The sequence below is a fragment of the Phaethon lepturus genome, unplaced genomic scaffold (assembly GCF_000687285.1).
Source record: "Phaethon lepturus isolate BGI_N335 unplaced genomic scaffold, ASM68728v1 scaffold5470, whole genome shotgun sequence".
Classification (NCBI taxonomy): Eukaryota; Metazoa; Chordata; class Aves; order Phaethontiformes; family Phaethontidae; genus Phaethon; species Phaethon lepturus.
The window spans coordinates 1-22,625 of NW_010511035.1; the positions used below are offsets into that span (position 1 = coordinate 1).

The 22,625-nt window shown below is 41.1% G+C and overlaps 1 protein-coding gene across 1 annotated transcript in view; it reads right to left on the reverse strand.

Annotated features, from left to right (window-relative positions):
• Positions 1-29: 29 nt before the first annotated feature.
• ATP10B (ATPase, class V, type 10B) overlaps positions 30-22,625 on the reverse strand; it is a 43,897-nt gene continuing 21,301 nt past the window's right edge. Inside the window, exons 6-15 of the mRNA XM_010282479.1 lie at positions 19,528-19,659; positions 16,809-16,936; positions 15,442-15,694; positions 14,303-14,538; positions 5,501-5,680; positions 4,364-4,949; positions 3,728-3,834; positions 2,870-2,996; positions 1,190-1,374; positions 30-89 (exon numbers count right to left, since the gene is read on the reverse strand). Coding sequence (XP_010280781.1) covers positions 30-89; positions 1,190-1,374; positions 2,870-2,996; positions 3,728-3,834; positions 4,364-4,949; positions 5,501-5,680; positions 14,303-14,538; positions 15,442-15,694; positions 16,809-16,936; positions 19,528-19,659 — 1,994 coding nt within the window. The remainder of the gene's footprint in view (positions 90-1,189; positions 1,375-2,869; positions 2,997-3,727; positions 3,835-4,363; positions 4,950-5,500; positions 5,681-14,302; positions 14,539-15,441; positions 15,695-16,808; positions 16,937-19,527; positions 19,660-22,625) is intronic.

Consider the following 22,625-nt stretch of genomic DNA (forward strand, 5'->3'; position numbering starts at 1 on the left):
GGCCGCTGGCAAGAAAATAAAAAAGGGGATCACAGCTGGCACTTTGGACCCCGCTTTTGGGCTTCAGAAATGATCAGGGCTGAGCTCTCCTTAGAAAATGGGTCTGGATTAACCACTAATGCCTGAACCCGCTCCCCGCTAAGTCCCCCCCCAAAGCCGCCTGTGCCGCCAGGACGCCCGGGGATGAGGTGCGAGGCTGTGCGCAGCCGCGGCCACTCTGCTTCTGAAAGCAAGGCATGATTTTCCCGGTGCTTCACGACCTGGTTGCTTCACAATCTGCAAAAGCCAAGGTTGCTCTTCTAAAGCCTTTTACTTTCACCATCCTTAATGGCATTTACCGTCTTCGACAGCTAGGACTCTATTTTCCCTTTTCTCTTCAGTTTCAGGAATAGCCATAGATTGCACCACAGATTCTTCACTGTATTTTAGTGAGTCACAGGACTGACAGACGTGCCCTTGAAGTGATTATCCTCATTTTGGAGTATGTTTGCCTTGCCTACCGCCTGACCTTCTTATTACCCCTAGAAATTCAGGGAATATCTGTGCACATCAACAACTATGTGCACCACCATGGAATATCAAGAAAGCGACTGTGTTTTTAACCAACCCACAAGAACTACCTTTAGGTTTCCAAGAAGGTGAAATGCTGCTTACACAAAAAGATGTGTAATTAAATTGTTCACTAATAAATTTCTGATTAAGCCTAATCCTATTAGGGAACGTGCGACTAGAAAGTACTGAATTAAATCCAATCTACACCTGCATACTTTTTCCAGACTGATTCATACAGTACTTTCCGAATGTCTTACTACAGATATCATCTAGGGTTAAAATATCATTGTGACTGAAATTTCCATTGCAAGGTGAAAAGCCAGATACCAATATTATTAAGGAATCAGGGACTTAAACTGCATATTACCCTCTTTCTAAAGCTCATTATTCAGGTAATTTTTTTAAAGAATATTTTCATTTGGAAAAATAATTGTGTTTTAATTGAATAAAACTCTACATGACTGTCTTGTGTTTCAATTCGTCCTGTTACATGTGGTCTAAAGAGTTGCTGGCCTAATGCTGCTATGTGGGTTTTTGGTTGGCTGTTTTGTGTTGAATGAAGCCTAAAGCAAAACAGTGCCAAGCTGCAAAGCACAAAGAAATGGAAAGATAGCAAATTCTGTGTGTCTGTACTCACCTTATTTTCGGTGTTAATGGTGAAGACGGTGTCTCTTTGGTTCAGGAGCTTACAGGAATATGCAATGTTAACTGCTGTTTCCTGTTTGTCTCCTGTCAACACCCAGATTTGTATCCCAGCTTCTCGAAGAGCCACAATAGTGTCAGGCACTCCATCTTGCAGCCGATCTTCAATCCCTGTTGCTCCTGGGCAAACAGGCAAAGAAGAAATGAACTAGTTGTCTTTCATCTGGAAATCATGTTGCTATTTTCTTTTTTAAGAAAAGGTCTTTGACTTCTAGTTGTGATCCTGAGCTTATCAAGAGCTGAGCCAACGTATTGTCCGGGAAGTAAACACAAAGACACACGAGCTGCATTTGGATTAATATCTGAACATGTCAGCAATCAAGTTCAGGCTCTTCATTTTACTCATTGCTAGAACAATGCATTTTATTTCTTTTTAATACTCCAAAATGACAATGTGCTGGCAGAGGAATTACACCGTACGCATTTTTAAAATACTGCATTAAGTCCCACCAAGGCAACTAGAAAAGATCAATTTTGACTATTTAAATGAATGCTATCCCAATTGTCAAGTCAGATGCTTTGCCTGTCAAAGGGAAAAGAAATGGTACAGTAAGCTTTTTTTTTAAAAAGGCACAAACTTAGAAGCTGATGCCAACACTTATCCTGATGGTAAACCACCATCTGAAGGTTACAATACTTCTTTTCTTGTCTCTTCCACTAGAGGTCAGTTTGAAGATGCTCTAACTGATATATGAAAGATAGATATTGATTTAAGCTAAAAGAACACTTTTTGTGAAATAAAGTATGAAAACACATGGAGCCTTAGTGTTGGCAAAGGTAACAGATACTGACAAAATCTACATTACCTTTTTTGTCGTTCTGCTTATGGCATTTACTGCTATGACTCTAATTTTTTAAATCACTGTAGAGATTATGAGAAGTCATAATGCTAATAGCTTGAAATCACAGAAGTTCAGGATAATGAAGTATGGGCACAGATTGTATGTACAGAAAGATGAGACTGAGACAACTCTGAAAATCAAAGTCCTAAAGAACAAAATGTTTGGAAACAAAATAGAAAAGCACTGAAGCGCTCTATAATGTAACAGAATAGTGTTGTTAGATACAACGGTGATGGATGATGTACAAGTGCCAATGAATGTAAGTTTTAACATGAAACATCCTTTTAGAAAGTGCAGAAAGCAAACATGACAATACAACAACAGCAGGAAAAAAAAAAAATGCCTATGTGCTTAGGTTACTGTACTTTACAATGCAGTATAATTACCAAAATTCCCTTGGAATTTGTGCTCAAAAGTGAAGTTAATGTACAGTATTTTATAGGTTTATCTAAAGATACAGACACATGATTGAATTTTGGGGATTTCATTATCTACTGTGTCAGTTGAGTCACAGCAACAGCTGATGTACCTGTTCTTTGCTCCTGGCACATGATAGTTTCAGTACACTTTTTTGAAGTTACTACGGCTCAGGATGCATGAGAACTTGTTTAGACCCTGTCAATGGACTGTATATCCTAGCCCTGAGATTTCCAAACCTCAGAGGAAGACTTTTTGATATAAATTAGTATAAGCTGTTGTCTGTCTGATTGCCAAGAATATCACAGGAGAGCAAGTGATACTTCATGCAATGACGATTCTTTATTTTTAGCTACCCAGCAAGGTGAGTTTGGTCTCCAGATGCTGCGCTGTCTCCATTAACAGCTCATCTCTGTTGTCAATTGCAGCTTCTGCCTCCCGACGAAAATTGGCCCATTTTTGAAAGTCATCTTCATTCAAGACCTGCATAACACAATTTAAACAGAGGTCATTTTAAATTTAAATAAGAGAAGAATGGCAGCATTCCGGATCACAGAGACTTAACTCCCATCCAGTAGTGTGTCATCTTTAAAATAACACGAACTTTTCCAAGAGAAGACAGCAAGAACAGTAGTAGTGAGAAAAATAGACCTGCCTTCCTCTTTGTATAAATGGCCTACAGCTGAGACTTAAAAACATGACCTAGAGAAACTCTTGATCACACAGCCCTTAGTTGGGACTCTGAACTGGAAAACACAGTTTCTGACAGTTGCTCTACATTTCTCCAGAGCTTGAATATGACCTATTTGTTGCACATAGACAACTTCTGTATTAAAGTATCAGGCTAAGATGTACTAACCCAGGCTGAGGGCAAGATTTTTGAAAGCTGAATGCCAAGCAAAACAGAAGATGGTTGGCTCCTCTGCAGAGTTTTTATTTCTTGCTTGGAATCACTGTAGAGAAGGTCAGCTAGAGTTACCATAAAAGACACAGAAATTAATGCTTTGAGGCTGACCAAAAATCCATCATCTGCTCACCCTGAGGAAAAAGAGGGAAAAAAGACTGCAGAGTAATCAAATGGAGGGACAAAAAGATGGGCTGTATCTGGTTTGTTCCCTGCAGCAGAAAGAATTATAACCATTACTTTTTTCTAATAAATCTATTGACATGTACAGAGCAAAGCTGCAAACAATATTAGGCTAATGGCCTCCTACCTTCTTAGCTATGCACAGAGTTCGTAGGCCATCACGGGCATAGTAGTCCAGATGCTTCTGTGTTTTTTGTTTTATCCTTTTCATCCTCTTCTCTGCACTAATGTCAGCTGTGAAATACAAGGAAAAGACTCTGCATTTGAAGCACAGATCATTTCAGACCTAATGGCCTAAGATTTAAAAAGAGTGGGCATTACAGAAAACTGGATTCCAGTATAATAGCAATACCTTCAAAAGCTCAAAAATGATGGCTGTGCGTAAGCCGAAAGCTTGCTAAAGATCCTCGTTTGCTTTAAGATAACATTACTCGGGATTTTTGTTTGTTTGTTAACATTATAGCACTTTTGCTAACGAGCTGAAATACAATGGTCAGGCCCTTATGACAGTATTATTGCAGAGTACACAATCCACATGGGTTAGCGCTATCAGTGATTTTTAATTAGCCCATTCCATATTCTAAGCACTACTCAGGTTAAATAAATACCTCGGTTCTGATCTGCAAGGATAACACTAGACAAAGCTTATTCTTTTTTTATATTTCTAATGCCTAGGTATAATATTTCATGCAGAGTAGAGTACTGCAAACTCCTTGTGCTTCTCTATAGGAGACACAACAGAAGTAGCTCATTGGCTAATTACCTTTGGCGGAGTCTTCCAGCAAGTCCATTATAACAGAGTCAGCTCCTTTTGTGTAGACAACAATCTCCTTGGTTAGAGGGTGCCTCACCACTACAGACATCCTTTTCCTTACTGAGTCAAATCCCAAAGTGTAGAGAATATCAAAAGTCAGGAGTGTGCCTTGTGGCAACTGTACGGTCACCTGTTCAGGAGTTCGGGACACTAAAGTGAAACTATATGCCTGGGCAGCATAGACCAGTGCTGCCTCATCTGGGCTCTCAGCCTCATAACAAAAGTCTGTTGGCAGAGAACTGTTAGTCATGGATTTAAAAACCTCATCCAAGGAAGCACCACCAATACCTGTGCTGCCCTTGCCCTGGAGCTCGTCACCTCTACCACTGGCACAGCAGTTGTTGTCACTGTCGCTGCAATCCAACGCAGCAAAATGCTCCTCGGTGTTGCTGGCATTGAAGCTCGCGCCTAGGTCTGTACTAGACTGAGATGATGAAAAAGACTGACTAAGGCTTGCTAATTTTAGCCGCTGAAATATCTGATGAATCTTCTCCAGGGTGATTCCTGAAGGTTTTATTGGTGGTGGGACTGTGACCTAGGAATATGAGAAAACCTATGGTTAAAAATAAACGTGAACTACAAGATACTTTTCAAAACCTCAATATATTTTTCTGTATCTAAATTACGATAATTAAAAAAGCAACTTTTTTTTTTTTTCCTATTTAAGTGTGGTGGGTGAATTCAGTAAAGGAGTCATAGGTGAGTTGGCATCCAAATTTGATGGTGATTTGTATCTCTACCTTTGAAGCAGAGATGGAATCAAGCCTCTCTTAGTTCTGTCAATGGCCTGGGAGATGAGAGAAAACCCAGTGTATTCAACATACTTCTTACAGTATATATAATATAAAATCTAAAAGAAAAATTGCAGCTACTGTGGTAGCCATAGCTATTCATCAAACATAAAAAGCCATGTTAGGAAGGGATATACACAAGCAGGGAAACAGTAGCTATTACACAAAAGGCAAAAGAGCTAGAGGATAACTCCCAAAAAACTATTTTTCATTGTTTCAGGTTTCACTGAACACTGCTCTATGCTGTTAAACGGAAGCATAATCAATTTTCCTCATATACTTAAAGTTAGATTACCCTTTGTCTTGGCTCAGTAGCAGTAGAGACCAGGACTGTATTGCAGATGGCAAGGGCAAGAAAAAAGTCAGTAAGGGATGTGGAAGTCTTCATATGTGTAAAAGGAGAAAGATTTTCAGTCTGAAGTGCAGCATCTCTCACTTGCCTTAGCAGCCTACTATCGGGAGTCACATCCTTTTCCTGGAAGAGAAATTACTTAATGAGGATTATTCCCATTTAACCCTGTCCTCCAGGAAAAACTATAAACTCGGTAGCTTCTTCTTGCCTCTTACTGAATTTACACCTAGAATTATGTAAGGTAAATGCCTTTTGTACTTAACATCTAGGGAAAAAAAGATACATTTCTAAAAGTTGCATAACTAGATAATTAGAAGGAAATGCATCTTGAAATAGAAGATAATTTCAGAATTTTATTTCTTTTGAGAACTACTAGAAATCAAGAGTAATCTATACTGTATCCCCTAACTTTGAAACTGCTGACTACTGAATTAAATGTCATTCCAGATGGAAGTGGATTTGGGATGTCCCATTTCAGTGTGGGAGCTGGCTGTTATTTCAACAAAGAATATTTTGTGCTTATGGTTTTGTTACAGCAGTATCACTTTTTGTTTCTAGAGTCATTTTGCTTTGCATCCAGAAAGAGCTGTCTCAAACTGTTCTTCCTCAGTTTTTACAACAAATAAATACATACATACATACATACATACATACTTCACTTGCTCCAGAAACATTGCTGTAATTTTACTACCACACTGTTTCTAACCAAACCTAAATTTGCAAGCCAAACTACTTATCAATGTTGGTTACCCACAATTTAATCTGATGTAGGGCTATGGGCGTATTACTTTTAATGGAAATTTCATGTTAGCAACATATATCCATGGTTTGGATTTAATTCTGGGACATATTTAACAAGAGCTTCCAAATTTAAAAGACACCTTCCTGTGAGCCAACACTTTTGGATGCCTTCTTTAAGGAACTGCCAAAGTTATTTATCTGCTTTCTAGTTCACCTCAGCTATTACCCTCTCCTCCTTCAATCTGGCACAGTTTTCCTAAGTTCCCTAAATATGCAACAGAAGTCAACCAACCACCGTCGTGGCCGTGTTATGCTGAGCTGAATATGTTGTATTGTAACTCCTGCTTGCTAAAGTGAATAGCAGTTCTTAAATCATCCTAATAATTGCAAATAAATCTACTGCTCATTTTGCAGCACAGAGCTCAACTGAAATCCAAAATTGGAACAAGATTCTGCACTTTCTCTGCTGCAGGAGGCTCTGGTTCCTCTGGCTCAGTGTTTTCATGCTTTTTTGTTTCACAAAATGGGGAAATGTTTGAAGTATAGAATCATAGAGTGGTTTGGGTTGGAAGGTACCTTCAAAGGCCATCTAGTCCAACCCCCCTGCAGTGAGCAGGGACATCTGCAACTCTATCAGGTTGCTCAGGGCCCCGTCCAACCCGACCTTGAATATTTCCAGGGATGGGGCATCTACCACCTCTCTGGGCAACCTGGGACAGTGTTTCACCACCCTCATTGTAAAAAACTTGTTCCTTCTATCTAGTCTAAATCTTCCCTCTATTAGTTTACAACCATTACCCCTTGTCCTATTGCTACAGGCCCTGCCAAAAAGTCTGTCCCCACCTTTCTTACAGGCCCCCTTTAAGCCCTGTCAGGCTGCAGGAAGGTCTCCCCGGAGCCTTCTCTGCTCCAGGCTGAGCCCCCCCAGCTCTCCCAGCCTGTCCTCCCAGCAGAGCTGTTCCAGCCCTCGGAGCATTGCTGGGGCCTCCTCTGGCCCCGCTCCAACAGGTCCATGTCTCTCCTGTGCCGAGGGCTCCGGAGCTGGATGCAGCACTGCGGGGGGTCTCCCCAGAGCAGAGTAGAGGGGCAGAACCCCCTCCCTCGCCCTGCTGGCCACGCGGCTTTGCATGCAGCCCAGGACATGGCTGGCCGCCTGGGCTGGGGGCGCACATTGCCGGCTCCTGTCCAGCTTTCACCCACCAGGACCCCCCAGGCCTTCTTGGCACGGCTGCTCTCCATCCCTTCACAACCCCCAGCCTGTGCTGATACCGGGGGTTGCCCCGACCCAGGTGCAGGACCCTGCCCTTGGCCTTGTTGAACCTCACGAGGGTCACACGGGCCCGTTCCTCGAGCTTGTCGAGGTCCCTCTGGATGGCATCCCGTCCCTCAGGTGTGTCAACCGTGACAGATACGGTCCTTTCTCTAGTAAACTGATACACATTCAGGATAAGCTGGATTTTTTAGTTATCTTGTCAGGTCTCTTGAAAGGACTCAGAGGCTCAAAAGTTAAAGCTGTCATCCTTTAGAAACCCTTTCACAATATTGTACTGCGGCAGACAGTTACTGTGGGCAGCTGTGTACCTGTGGCCTTTGCTGTGCTTGCTATCCCAGAGAGCTTAACTGGACAATTCCGGTGAAGAACACATGTGCAGACACAACCCTCAAAACAGTTATGTTGGGAATTATATTAAGTTCAAAACGTGAATGGTTAGAAACTCATTGACTGACTGCCCAGCTATTCATATAATTTCCTCATGCACTGCAACAATTAGAATGAACCTCATGAACCACGTGGATCTCAGTCTCTCCTACCCATCATCATCCTACTCAATTTCCTTTGCATCTATATCCTCAATATCTGCCTCTAGTTCATGCCAAAAATGACAATGCACTAGTAGGTATTCCACTTTAGCAGAAACTTTCTGAACTCAAAATTTTCCTCTGGAAAAACAGAAAACTGTCAGGTCAGTTATGGCCTCAGAGACAGGTTTTAAAACTAAAATAATGCAAAAATCAATATTTATCAGAAAAGTTCTTCTTTTTCACATTTGGTGAAAACAGGGATGACCTGAATTTCCAGCCTTATGGAACTTCAGGAGATAAAAATTTGGACAAAGAAGTCTGTTCATTGACCAGTCTGAACATACAAAAAACCAAACTAAAAAAAAAAAAGAAAATGAAATAAACCAGCACTAATGATGATGATCAGTTAAAGGTACCACCTTTTCAATTTTAAAAATTTTGTTAGTGAAAATGCTGATGTTACAAAATGGCTAGTGCCATTCAGTTTTTAAGATTTCCTCATTAATTCGATAGCATTTTTTCTACTTGATGGCACTAAAACCTGATGACAATAGTACAAATGAAATCTTCATGAAATGCTTCTAATAGCAAGGCACTATTTATTTGAATTATTAAATCTAGGAGGAAAAGTGCTGTCACGACCTTAATTCATAAGAACACCTAAAGGTAGACAAAGTAAGTGTTAATGCTCTACCTTGTTCCAAATTTGCTTATCGTTTTATTTTTTCCCTATTGTTTTAAAGTTCCCTTAAGTCCTTCTGTCAACCATAGCTCTGTTGTTTTATAATACATTATTTTATTTTTCCCCTCTGAGAAGTTGCAGCAGCCACAAGGAACCAAATGAATAAAGTATACCAGCATTATCTCCTTTTGAGGTACCCAAAGAAATGAGTAAGTTGGCCAATGCTACCTTCTAGGTTCTAAAATGAGATGGTATCCTCTGTTGGGCTGAAGGCTCCAGAGGTATTGACAGGCAGGATGAAAATCAGTTTCTGTTTTCACACAAGGTGTGAAAGAACAGGTAAGTCAGTTCTTTTTCCAATTGCGTTAGATACTTTAGATATGGACATGTCCATGAGCAGTGGATATTTTCTACCTGGACTTCAGTAAGGCCTTTGACACTGTCCCCTGTAAGATCATCCTAGACAAGCTGTTGATGTATGGGCTGGATAAGCAGGCAGTGAGGTGAACGGAAAACTGGCTGAATGGCCGGTCCCAGAGGGTGGTGATCAGCCGTGCAAAGTATAGTTGGAAGACAGGGACTAGTGGTGTACCCCAGGGATCAATACTGGGTCCAGTCCTGTTTAACATGGGAGAAGCGGCTGATGCACCAGAGGGTTTTGCTGCCATCCAGAGGAACCTCAACAGGCTGGAGAAATGGGCTGACAGGAACATCATGAAGTTCCTGAGAATTGTAGAGGAGTCAACAAAGAGAAGTACAAAGTGCTGCACCTGGGGAGCAACAACCCCAGGCAACAATATATGCTTGCAATATATGCTTGCAAGCAGCTTGGTCACCATCTGGGGGTCCTTCTGGGCAGAGTTGAACATGAGCCAGCAGCGTGCCCTTGCAGCAAAGATGGCTAATGATATCCTGGGCTGTTTTAGACAAAGTGTTGCGAGCAGGTCCACTGAAGTGATCCTACCCCTCTACTAAGCACCGGCGAGACCACACTTGGAATACTGTGTCCAGTTCTCCGTTCTCTGGTACAAGAGAGACATAGACATACTGGAGAGAGCCCAACGAAGGGCCACAGATATGATTAAGGGACTGGAGCGTCTCTTATATGGGGAGCAGTTGAGAGCACCACAACTGTTCAGGGATGAGAAGGCTGAGGGAGGATCTTATTAATGTATATAAACACCTGAATGGAGGTGCAAAAAGGATGGAGTCAGGCACTTCCAGTGGTCGACAGTGACAGGACAAGAGGCAATGGGAACAAACTGAAACACAGGAGGTTCCACCTGAACATCAGAAAACACTTTTTAACTGTGAGGGTGACAGAACACTGTCACCGGCACAGGTTGCCCAGAGAGCTTGTGGAGACACCATCCTTAGAGATATAAAAATGTCTGGGCATGGACCTGGGTAACTGGCTGTAGGTGAGCAGTGCGGTTGGACCAGATGACCTCCAGAGGTCCCTTCCTACCTCAACCATTCTGTGCTTCTGCGGTGTCTGTCTCACTCCAGATTTCTCATAAATGTTTACGAAATGAATAAATCAGTCACTATATTTATCCTGGGAGATTTCTGAAGTAAAGACTACACTGTTCTTCCTTCCTTTCCATTCCACATAAAGCCTAAGACATACACAGACATTGCACATTTTTATGGTATCAATATAAACACTGCAGACTTGGCAGCAATTTTCAACTGTAAGTTTTTGGAATAGCTTGAATTTGTGTTCAAACAGATCTGTTCATCTCAGTCTCAACTTTTTCAAGTGTAACTGTTAATAGGTAGATCTCTATCTCTGTATTTTTATGTTTAGTAAGTGTAGCAAGAGACGATTGTTGACAATAAGCTAGGAATTTGCTTTTCCATTGTCCAAGACCTGGTCAAGCTCTTTCCCAGTGAATAGACTTTGACACTGAATTTTTGGAAGCTGTTAACTGGACATAAGATTCATCATTTCTGATGAACTGCATGAATTGTATGTATGGAGGCTTCACAAACTGCCACGAATCATGAAGACTATGGCAAAAATATTAGAAGGGGCAAAGCCAAAGGGTAAGCCCTAGGAGTTAGGCTCTACATGATACTTTTACTCCAGAAAAGACAAACAATGCTATTTAATTATTCTTCTAGGATCTGTGGGCTCCAGTTTAATTAACTTTATCAAGTGCCATGAAAAACCCATCATCCTCATCTCTATCTCAGAGATGCACTGAGATGAACATGTTAATTGAGAAGAGCTTCTCGTATTTCAGCAAAACATCAAAACTTGTCAAGCAGAGAACACTCTCACAAACAGGCAGGCTGAAATACGTCCTGTAGCTGCAGAGCTTCCTAATTGCAGAACTGCTCAGAATACTGAGACAAAGTTCAAACATGCTGATTTGCAGGCACAATCAACTACCGCTGTACAAATGCACTTAAAATACCATATGCAACCTGCTTACCACTGATTCATGTAAGGCTGGTTGAGAGTAAGTAAATTTTGTGATCACTGCATAGATAATTTTCCTTTAGAAACTATTCACACATAAATTTGACATTTGTAAATTATTATCTTTTGTTTGACACAGTTACTTTCCAACTGAACTCTTTACATTTTGTGGGATACTGTTATGTTTATGTCCCTTTTGCTTTAAAATGCTTTTCTTGGCAACAGTTCTGACATGCAGGTGCTCATAGCAGATGCTGTGCTAACCCTTACCCAAAAACCACTGTGTCTTCTCAGCAGTGCAAAGTTCTTCAATTTTATTATTACCTGAGGCTACCGGTTTTCATGAATAGTTTCACGTGGCTGGCACATCAACCCTTGGAAACTTGACATTTATTAAGATAAAAGCCAACAACAACAAATTGTACAATGCTAACTATTGGCCTTTGGACTTTATGTTGTTTATTATGTAAAACAGCTTTTTTTTCCTCTTGCATTTCGTTGATCTGAAGAAGCCGAGTCTCACAATTTCATAGCGAAGACTGTGTTTGACAGTCATTGACTGCCACTGTTTTAGTCATTGCTGAGCAGTGCTTACACAGGGTCAAGGCCTTTTCTGCTTCTCACCCCACCCCACCAGCGAGGAGGCTGGGTGAGCACAAGACGCTGGAAGGGGACACAGCTGGGACAGCTGACCCCAAGCAACCAAAGGGACATCCTGTACCATATGGCATCATGCTCAGCATATAAAGCTGGGGGAAGGAGCAGGGGGGAGACATTCAGAATAATGGTGTTTGTCTTCCCAAGTCACCGTTACGCGTGATGCAGCCCGGCTTTCCTAGAGATGGCTGAACACCTGCCTGCCGGTGGGAAGTGGTGAATGAATCCCTTGTTTTGCTCTGCTTGTGTGTGCAGCTTTTGCTTTCCCTGTTAAACTGTCTTTATCTCAGCCCACGAGTTTTCTCACTTTTACTCTTCTGATTCTCTCCCCCGTCCCACTGGGGGAGAGTCAGCGAGTGGCTGTGTGGGGCTTAGGCGCCGGCTGGGGTTAAACCACGACAATCTTCAATCACACATAGTTCAAAGATGGATTTTCTGTAAGAAACTTTGACTACTGAGAAACATTGAGGCCCATGATACTATCTGGGTAACTGGCGTACACAGATGCTCCAGATTTGTAGCAAAGTACAAATGCATCAGACAAGGCACTATAAGTTCCAAAGGGCAGGAACCAGAGAGACACAGAAAATTTTACTATCCCCATTTTATTGAAAGGGAATTGGCTTGGCAGATAAGGAAAGATGCTACTGTGCATCGTTTGAAGGATATCAACATACAGGACAGCCTCTGGGAAATTACCCAAGTGTCTCTGTTTCTACTACATCTTCATATTTTAGAGGTTAAATGATTTACCCAGAGAGAGTGACACCTATTAACAGCTAAGACTGGTTATTTCCATGACAGTAGCTTAATCTTCCTCTACAAAGGAGATGTTTGATACTAGGTTCCTCAGATACAGCTTTTACAGTGGGGAAAAAAACCCCAAACATGTCAGTTTGTTCATAGAAGCAAACAGAGAGGCCTGGCAGTAAAAAACATAACTGGGGAAATACACTGGCAAGAAATTCCTTTATCACACTTCAGAAGTCATGACCCATAAGAGGTTCTCAAAAGTCATGACCCATGGGTTCTCAAGAACCCATGGAGAGGTTCTCAACGTCCCATGAGGACTGGGCTGGAAAATGCTAGGATAACAGCTGACAAAATTCCCATACTCCGAGAGCAGAAGGAGTACTGACTGATATCTACTACAGGACAGAGGAACTGAATGAGGTATGTAGGATCTTATAACGCACTTAAACTACTTTGCCAAGAACAACAACTGCAGAAAATAAAATTCTGAGAATTCTGTATTGATTAGTTTAAAAAAAGAAAAAGATTTTGAAGTGTTTTCCAGGCATTTAATTTTAATTGGAATTCTAATTCTGAAAGTGTTCGATGTCCTCCTAGAGTCCATAAAAGCCTTTTCTGAAATGTCTTTTAAAAAACTTTCAAGAAGAAAAGAATAGTCTGGCTTGAATTAGGTTGTGTTAGATTTTGGGAAGCATCTGATCTAAAACTCAGCGGAGTCTAAGATGTTCCTAGAATTGCAGTGAAGACAGGTACTTCCACGTCAGTACTCGAGGTGGGTCAGAGGCCCACCTACCTACTGAAGTGGGACAAGGCTCTTCAGCGTCTTGCAGAGTTCAACATCTTGCAGGGTTTTAAGGCCTTATTGTGATATGCCCTTTTGGCTCAATTTGTATTATCTTTGTGAGAAGTGCTGCTTTTTTTTTTTTCCTTAAAAATTTTTTTTTTCCTTTTTTTTCATTTTTTTCATTTTTTTTCATTTTCCATTTTTTTTCCTTTTGACATGCTAAGAAAATCCAAGAACTGCTTTGGAGAGTGCCGCTTGGCCATTTTGCATGCACAGCGCAGGGGTGGCTGAATTCCGTTTAACAGAGACGATATGTTGCAGTGCCCGTAGCAGAACTAGTCTGTGGCTTTCTGAGCTACGTTCAAACTCAGACTTCAAACCCATACCCTCTTCTCCACCATCATCTCCCAGGAGGAGCTGTACGTCCTGTCTCTGCAAAGCCAGTTCCCAGACTCACGTCCCTAGCTCCTCTTGCACAGTCCTAGCCCAGAATCCCCACCTCACTTTCCCTGGCATTTTAGTGTACCAGAACAGTACAAAAAGCTCATTCACCTCTGTGCAAAGTACCTCCTGCTGTTACGAACCGCGGTCTCGATCCTTGGACCCCAAATTCATGCCTCCTCCTCTGATCAAGCAACCATCACAAAAACTCACCCGTGTGCCACCACTCTTCTGCTGCAGTCTTTGATAGAAGAACCCAGCTTCCCAAACGCGCACCCAGCTCCCCCCAGCTGTAGCCTGCACGCTCTAAGCATGGACCCCAACACTTCGTCTCCCCCTTCCCTCCCTTGGCTCCACCAGAGCTTCAATTTCTCCTGTCCACCTGTTGGGTCCCCGTTACAAAATGCAACAGAAAGGAGAACTTCAAATGTATGAGCTCAGTCTGCTCATACTCACAATGGTACTGCTGAATGCCACTTGAGACTGGTTGCTGTCACGACGGCCGAGTGACCTGTTCCGTGTATGCCCCTGAAAATGAGCTCTAGCACTCTGGCACCTCCTTAAAGATCTCACGGTCCTCTGCTTATACGTGTCTGGTCTCTCAATATTCATGGGAGGAAGAGCGAAGTGTTGAAGTTTTGCTGAGTCCTCATCATCTAAATCCAATTCTTTGTGGGTTTCCAGGCGCCTGGCTGTAAAAAGAGAAAACGGAACCTCACTTTTTATTCTGTTCTTTGCATTGCTCAGGAATTCCTTGGTTGGCTAAAAAGACTGAAACAAACTAACTCAAAGCCAAAACATCTCAAAACTCAGCACCAGAAAAACTTCAGTATCCACTTCAGTTTCTGGCAACTCCCACTCTCCCGTGTTTATTACTGCAAGAAAACAAAAACGCGTTTCAAAGCGATCAGTCACTTTTATGGACTTCTGCTAATGCTTCATCTCTTTAAGCTGCATTTTGCAGTTGACTGAAACAGGAAAGTAAAATATGGTACTTCACAAATTGCTAATGTTTTCTGTCACAGAGCACAAACATCTTTTTGGCAGCTGCTTGCCAGCTTAGTAATATCCTTCTTACTATGTAGAGAGAAAGTAGAGACCAAGAACGGGCCCGAGTCAAAACCCCAGATTCAGAGCACCGAATGCCAAATGACTCCCGAGGCGGACCGCAGCTAGGGTCGACTCACGGAAATGTACCTTTCATAACACACAGAAGGATATGGTAATTACTTTCGGACCCACTGAGTTTAATTACTAACCAATCTCACTTTGTGAGCTTATAAAAGGTTGGCTGGCATTCATTTAGAAATGAAAACGAAAATGTTCTCTTTGCACTCTCAAGTGGGTATTGAACACAAGGCAAAACCTGAGATGCCTGCAGAGGGAATGGGAAAACCTTTCCCATCTGACTTCTGAATCATTTAAAACACCTTTACTTTTGTGAATCTCCATAGCAGGAGTCCCTCACAAAGTGGAGACAAATCCACAAAGCTCTACATTCAGTCAGAGGGCTCAGTAGGCTTAAATACTAATATTTAAATTAACAACATTTAGTTGCTCAGAGAGAAAAGCAAGTATGAAAAAGTGTCTCTCACCATTTTCCTGGTGTGAAAACTCAATTCCATTGATGGTACAACGTCGGAATACCATTTTGTTTTCTGTTAGTGTCCCAGTTTTGTCTGAGAAGATGTACTGGATTTGTCCAAGATCTTCAGTAATATTTAGGGCACGGCACTGTATGGGCAAATCTGCTTCTTCATCATACAGGTCAATGTCGTTGTGAATGAAGAAGACTTGGCCCAACTTGACTAACTCAATGGACACATAAAGAGAAATAGGGATTAAAACCTGAAAGAGAGAGAAAATTCTCAATGAGGGGTGAGAAAAGTCTTATTGCTTTCTGTCAGCAATGTCCTGGCACAGGTATACCAACAATTTTCAGAGAAACAGTTCTTCTTAGAGACATATTGTAGGACTCAATAATAATGGTTCAGGGGAGAAAAAAAATCCTGCACACAACAGCAATGGATAAACATGGACAATAAGTGAAATATTTAAGACAAAATTCCTGGAACACCAAATGCAAAGATGGGTCTTTCAGAGGATGCTCTCACAAGGCACATTTTCTGGGCTGAGGTGCATGCTGCTCTTACCCTCCTGAAACTCTGAAAGGATACACTAGCACAGACTAACTCTTAATGTAAAGAAGTTTCACAGGCCATTACTTTGCAGGCAACACTTCCCACCCACTAGCTTCCCTGTCCTGAAATAACAATGAATTCTTAAGATGCACAAATATTCTGTTTCAGTAATGAAGAATAATCCCCCCAAGGAATCTCCAAGGAACCTCTGAGCAACTCTGAAACTTATCTTCACATTTCATTCATATTAAAGAAATTCTGTCCACTTAAATCTTGGCAGTTACATCAAGAAATCTGAAAAGTAAATGTGATTTTTTCCCCATAAAATGTTCTTTCACAATTAGGCTTAATCACAAATATATGAGCATCCTACTTCTAATTTAGTTTCTCTCCTAAACTGGCTGAACCATACCTAGTTATTTTTCCCCATTAGGAAAAATGACAATTTTGTATTTCACTGAGATATTAAGTGGCATTCTTATTTTAGAATTCTGGCCATAGTCAGAAAAAAAAAGTGCTGCTATTTGGATGTAAATATCCTCGTTATTGCATATGCTAGAGATTCTGGAGTTATTTAAAGATATAATACATGTCCTCCCTATCGATATCCTTGTGGGGTTTCGACAACAAGAAAGAAAAATCTGCAGTTAGAAAAAAAAAAGAAGATACATTATTTCACACTTGGATGATTTGAAACACTTGAGCAATATTTTCAAATAGGATTAATAAGGTATTGCACAGCTATTAGTTGATATTAATTGTTCATTAGTGATTATACTCAGTTTTGAACAGGTTCTTCCTTGGAGGTTTTTGTCTTTTACCTGCAACAGGATTATCATTGTCAAGAACATGTAGAAACCAGCAAGCACTGGAGACAGAAAATTGCCCTTCTCATCTGGAATGTCATAAGGCGGATGCTCCGAGGAGTTTCCAGTCCAAATGCCATGCCCTGTAGGAATGATATACAATACTGAAAATACACTGAGCAGTAAGGTGATTGACGAAGTATCTGAAATTTTCAGATAGGGACTGCTATGGTAATTAAAAAGAAAGAACATTTCCAAAGCAACAGTCCCCAAGCAATACTGTAAATCTACCGGAGAATGCAAAGTATATGCAGAGCTCTGTAGCACATGCATGTAATTGATGTGCTAGTAAGAAATGAGCAGCCATGGATATTTTTATTCACCTCTCCTTCGGCAGGTGTCCCCCAGGGCTCTTAGCTCTGCACAGAGCTCTCCTCACTCTCTGTTTTGTTGCTGGAGGACTCCATCTCTACTGCCTATCTTTAAAAATCCTCAGTGTTGAAGCCTCCCTCTTCCTAACAGAAAGAAACCTTATAACCTTTGCATAGACAAACTGAAATCTTTCTTACCCTTCCTGACCATTATCGATTTCCATCTGTCTTTGTTAGAGTTAACAAGATCCCTACAATTCAGTCTGGGCAGCTCGTTTTTACATTCCCTTGGATTAAGTCGTACCCCAAAACTCCTTCTTCCCCTGTGTCTTGCATACCGGTAGATACCGTTGCACAACTGCAGCAAAGCCTCCGGTTCAGGGCTTACCAACACGCCACCACATTGCCACCTTTCACACTGCCCTTACGGAAAGAAACTTTGCTCAAGGATGTTACTAAATTTGCAGCATCAGAAACTTCACACAGAGCTAGGACAAACAAGTCCCTTTCCCTTACTGCATCATTGCTCCAGATGCCTTTTACCTGCCAAAACCCTCTATTAGTCCACTTCGCATACCCAGCTCTGATAAAACCACTATTAGCACCAATTAAGCAAGCAGTTGTTTTGCAGCATCTGCCTACCAAAATGCTGCCAAAGGAATTCAAATTATTTCAGCAATACTTCCCGGCTGCTAGAGCCCGCAATCACACCTGGCAAGGACAGCTATGCTCTACAAGCCACTTCTCACCCCAGTTTTTCGCTGTGTGCAAGCAAAACACTGATAACCAACCCACCAGTGAAATTTCTTCCTAGATCCCTACATTCAGGCAAGGTTGCAAAGCAAAAATTCATGGCAGAGCTACAGGACATTTTGAATGGGTCAAAGCTAACGGACTTGTTACTGTTTTACACGTTTCACTTAGACTATGAATATTATTTTTTTTTAACCCGAGCAGATAAATTGTTTTTTAAATGCTGATTTTTTCATCTGAGACCACTGTAAATGAAAGGACTTTATTACTCCAGGGCCCCTACACACCAGACAAAGACAAGTCTTTAAATCTACATGACAGGAGCCAGGGAACAATGAAAATAAAGTGCCTCTCTCCCTCACAAAGAGCTCAGTTGTCAAACCGGAATCCCGTTTCTGTGCCAGAAAAGCCCACTGCAACATGCAGCAGCAAAATTAAAAAAGCAATTAAGTCAGTTCAATTGTTCATCTTTTTGGATGGCCCTTACTTCTAATGGTATTACACTGACGGCTGGCTGGTGTGTCACACCATGTCCCCAGGGCAGGTTCAGGAAAACCTGACAGGGCCACATTATTTGACTTTGTCCCTACAAAACTAAATCAGAGCAGCAGCACTAAGCAAGTTATCACCGAGATGGAATCAATTAAAAGGAAAAGGAGCTTTGAACACAAAGCACTCCTGGGAGCCTCTGTTATCTCTTTAAAGCAGCAACCCATTCAAAAACCAGTTAGGCTTAAAATTTGGCTCTTTCCTCAGGATTATGAGATCCTATTAATCCTGACCTGCCTGGGACAGATTGCAATCAGAGCTGGAAGACAGACAGGTGCTTACATGCAGTGAAGATGATGTTTTTGAGATTAACAGAATCACAGAATCATTAAGGTTGGAAAAGACCTTTAAGATCATCAAGTCCAATCATCAACCCAACACCACCATGGCCACTAAACCATGTCCCGAAATGCCACGTCCACACGTTACTAGCAGTCTAGTGAACTCTAGTCAGCTAACCCCAGTTACTATATTCAAGTGAGCTCAATTGCAAGGACCCCAGAAAAATGCAGGCTCTTCCTACCTAAACAATTAATCCACCCCACAGCCTGCTGTAAAGGGGCTTTTGAGAAGGAAGGTAGCTGTGGAGACTGTAAATAGGGTGAATTAGTCATATGCAGCTCATGGGCTTTAAATTGGGTGGCTCTGGCTAACATCACTCCTGAACATATTAGAGGAAGATGTTGCTGAAATGAAGGTAAAGCTACAGGATTTTACTTCTGTTGTTATAACAAGGAACGAACACCCACTCAGTAAGCAGATCTCAGTTGGCAAGTACTGACTCCTGTAATGCATTAACGCAGTGGCTTTCACTTGCTTGCTCTACTCATATTTTACCACAGTGGAGAAGGGTCTTAGCTGAAATATTTATAGCCATGGCTGAATTTTCTTCCATCTGAATTGCTCAGATTTGCCATTTTAACTTGTCTATTGGAAAGACCAAGGAGCCTAAAGACCCCATAAGCATTCAGCTCTAGATCTGATCTCACCCGGGTCTATCAGTTTTAACTCCCTTGTAGAAAAAAGCAATGAAACAGAAGATTTTTGTTAGTGTCTCATACCTACAGCTCCAACAAGACACATCACGAACAGGAGTCCCACACATAAGAAAATATCCATATTCATCCGTCGCTCTATCTTGCTGCGTTTGTAACGAGGACCATTGTTATTTAACATGGCCTTAGTTTCATGACCTTCAAAACACAAATGAGTATCATCACGTTTATGTAATATTTTGTCTTTTTTTTTTAAAGTATTTATCTCACAAAATGAGAGCAGGGTGGTCATGATATGTTAATTTGACTCTAGTTTCATTCAGTAATTTTATTGCCCATCTTCTCATTCGAATGAATAACAGATTATATTAGAGACTAAATCTAGAGGTTTACAAAAGACCCCCATTACATTACAGATTTCAGCTGTCCTATACATTTTACTTTCCCGAAGACAGCATGTTCAGTAGGATCACAAGGTTTATATAAATATTCAAAAGCCAAATCTCCTTGAGAATAAAAGGAAAAACAACAATAATATTATGTTTTTGTATTTTACAAACAACTTGATTAAGTGCTATACAGATTCCTGAAACCTACACTGAATATTTTTCTGCAGCTATTTAAAAGCCACTAGACATATTTCATGTATAAACTTAAATAAAATCCAACATGTCAGATCCAGCAGCGAAAGACTCTAATGTTGTTTAGTTTTTCGTTATGTGGTTGTAAAGTGCTAACAAAACAGTAGGACAAGAAATTAAAAAAAACCCAATCCTTAAAACTTACTGAATTAGAATTGAACTAGTGTATTTGTAATGGAAAAAGAGGAGTGCTGTAAGAAGCCAAGAAGCAGATATTGCTTTTTCTGTTCTATTCTATTAATATTATCTAAACTGTGGCTCCACAATCGGAATATGTGGATGCCATCTGTTGCTATATTAAATGGTACCTTTTATATTTATTTCTACAGTCATTTTCCCTGAAAATACAGATGCTGCAGACTTAGTTTTCATTTGTATGTGCATGATGTGTGTGAAAGGGACTGTTTTCCAAGCTACCTTTTGGCTTTCTCTAGGGAAGTGATTTGAACTAAAAGCTGGAAGTTAGGTGAGATTCAATCATGCCTGCTGGATTCATTCCAGGTTTACATCAAAGGTTATTAATTGAGGCAGAGAGCAAGAGAGAAAATTAGTCTCCAGCCTTATGTTCAGGACATTCACCCAAGCTGGGACTCTTGGCTGCCTGTTCCAGTGAATATGTAATTATTTACACAACCTGGAGCTATGTCGGTAGGACCAGCTTACACTACTAATGCTCCCTCCTTCCCAACTCACGTTGGTACGTACCCACTTGTTCCACATAGGTATTCAGGGTACAACTTGTGAAGCAGGAGATGTATGTTCGCTCCCATACAGGCAGAACTAAGAACAAACCCCAAGTCTTCCCTTCGGTGAACAAATGCGCTAACCACTGAGCTACACGGAAGAGGAGAAGTGCTGCCTGCACTTCTCTGCCTCCAGCAGCTGTGTGACTCTTGTTCCTGACTTCTTTTTTATGTTAGGCTTAATGGAATGTTTTGTGCTGAAATCAAAACAAGACAAAAACCTCTAACCCCTCCCAGAAAACCTTCAAGGAAATGTTGATGGAATGTTGATGGATATATTTCAGGGAGAAAATGGGAAGAGATTTCTTTCCAAATATCAGCTCTATCATTCCCTTCCACTTCAGCTGACAAACAGGAAAAGGACACATCTGTAACACAGATGTCACCTTGCAAGAAACAGAATATCAGGAATAAGAGGAATAAACTACTTTGTTCTCTTCTAATCCTCACAGTTTCATATGCCGTGCAACACAGCACCTCACCTAGCATCCCGCTAGTACCTTGTCTCTCCATTTGTGGATGATGATGGGCTTATCTAAAACCTCATTCTGGTACTTTATTATTTGAAAAGCATCTAATTCTTGCTGCTGTCCCTATCACAATGAGACTACGTTGGCTGTTGCTCTGTAATGAGGTTTTTGTGCATCAGTGCTATTGCTTTGTATAGAACCATTTGGGTAGCCATGAACGGTATAACCGTATTTGGGTCGGATGCACAGGCTAAACAATCACATTAAGTGATGGCTTTATTCTTCACAAAGACTTCCATTAGAAAGTAGGTTTGAGGAGTAATAGAGTTATAAAAACGGAGAATGTGCCATCTTATAATGTGACTGATCTTGATTGTTCAGAAAAGGTCACAGACCATGATTAAAAGCCAAAGTATAATCAATGTCAAAGAACCCTAGAAATGAAGCTGGTACTGGCTCAAGTGAGTCTAATTTTAGCAGAAAAAGAACAAACTTTCATGCTGACATTTACAATAAGATGCCAGTTGGAAATTGAATTGAAGTCTTACTCAGATCAAAGACGCCATATCTTGAAAATGACTTTAAAACTCCAACCTTTGCTACTAGCAGCTTAAGTAACATTAACAGAGATCCACATTAAGATCTATGCTGGTGGCCAAAGGAACATACTGGGAAATGACTGTACTAATGAGAAAAAAAATAGGCATCCTAAGAGAAGAAGGGAAGACAAGTTACTTCAATTCTATAGGGAATGATTCCTACAGAGATTTTTATATAGTAGTTACTTCCAAAAAAATGAGTGACGGGTTTGGTTCTGACTCTCCTCCTTCTGTCTGGGGCACCATCCCCATGTGTGGTGTTCAATGAAAGACCCACAAAATGAAGGTTACTTTGGAAACATATGGGAGCTACAGTCATTTAAAGTCCACTTCTGCAGTAGTGAAATGAAACGGCCAGTTGTCAGGTAAAATAATCTGGATGGCAGAGACTAATCTAAGATAAATGATCCTTGCAAAGATGGTGACTTCTATTTTCTCTTAGGAGGTTCAGTCTCGAACCTCCTGCTGCTGATTAGACATAAAACAGGGGACATGACTCTCTGGAAAAATAAAAATAACCAATAGTGGGATTAATTGTTGTACTTAAATGGACTTTTATTTAATCTACAAGTAAAGAGCGTAGCTGATATTCTGTTTCTGGAGGGGAAGAGGGCACAGCTGGCAAAGCCAATGATAAATCACGCTCACCGAGTAAAAGCAGCGGCAACACACCAAAGGTGAAAGATGATGAGAAAAAGATGAGCTGACCCG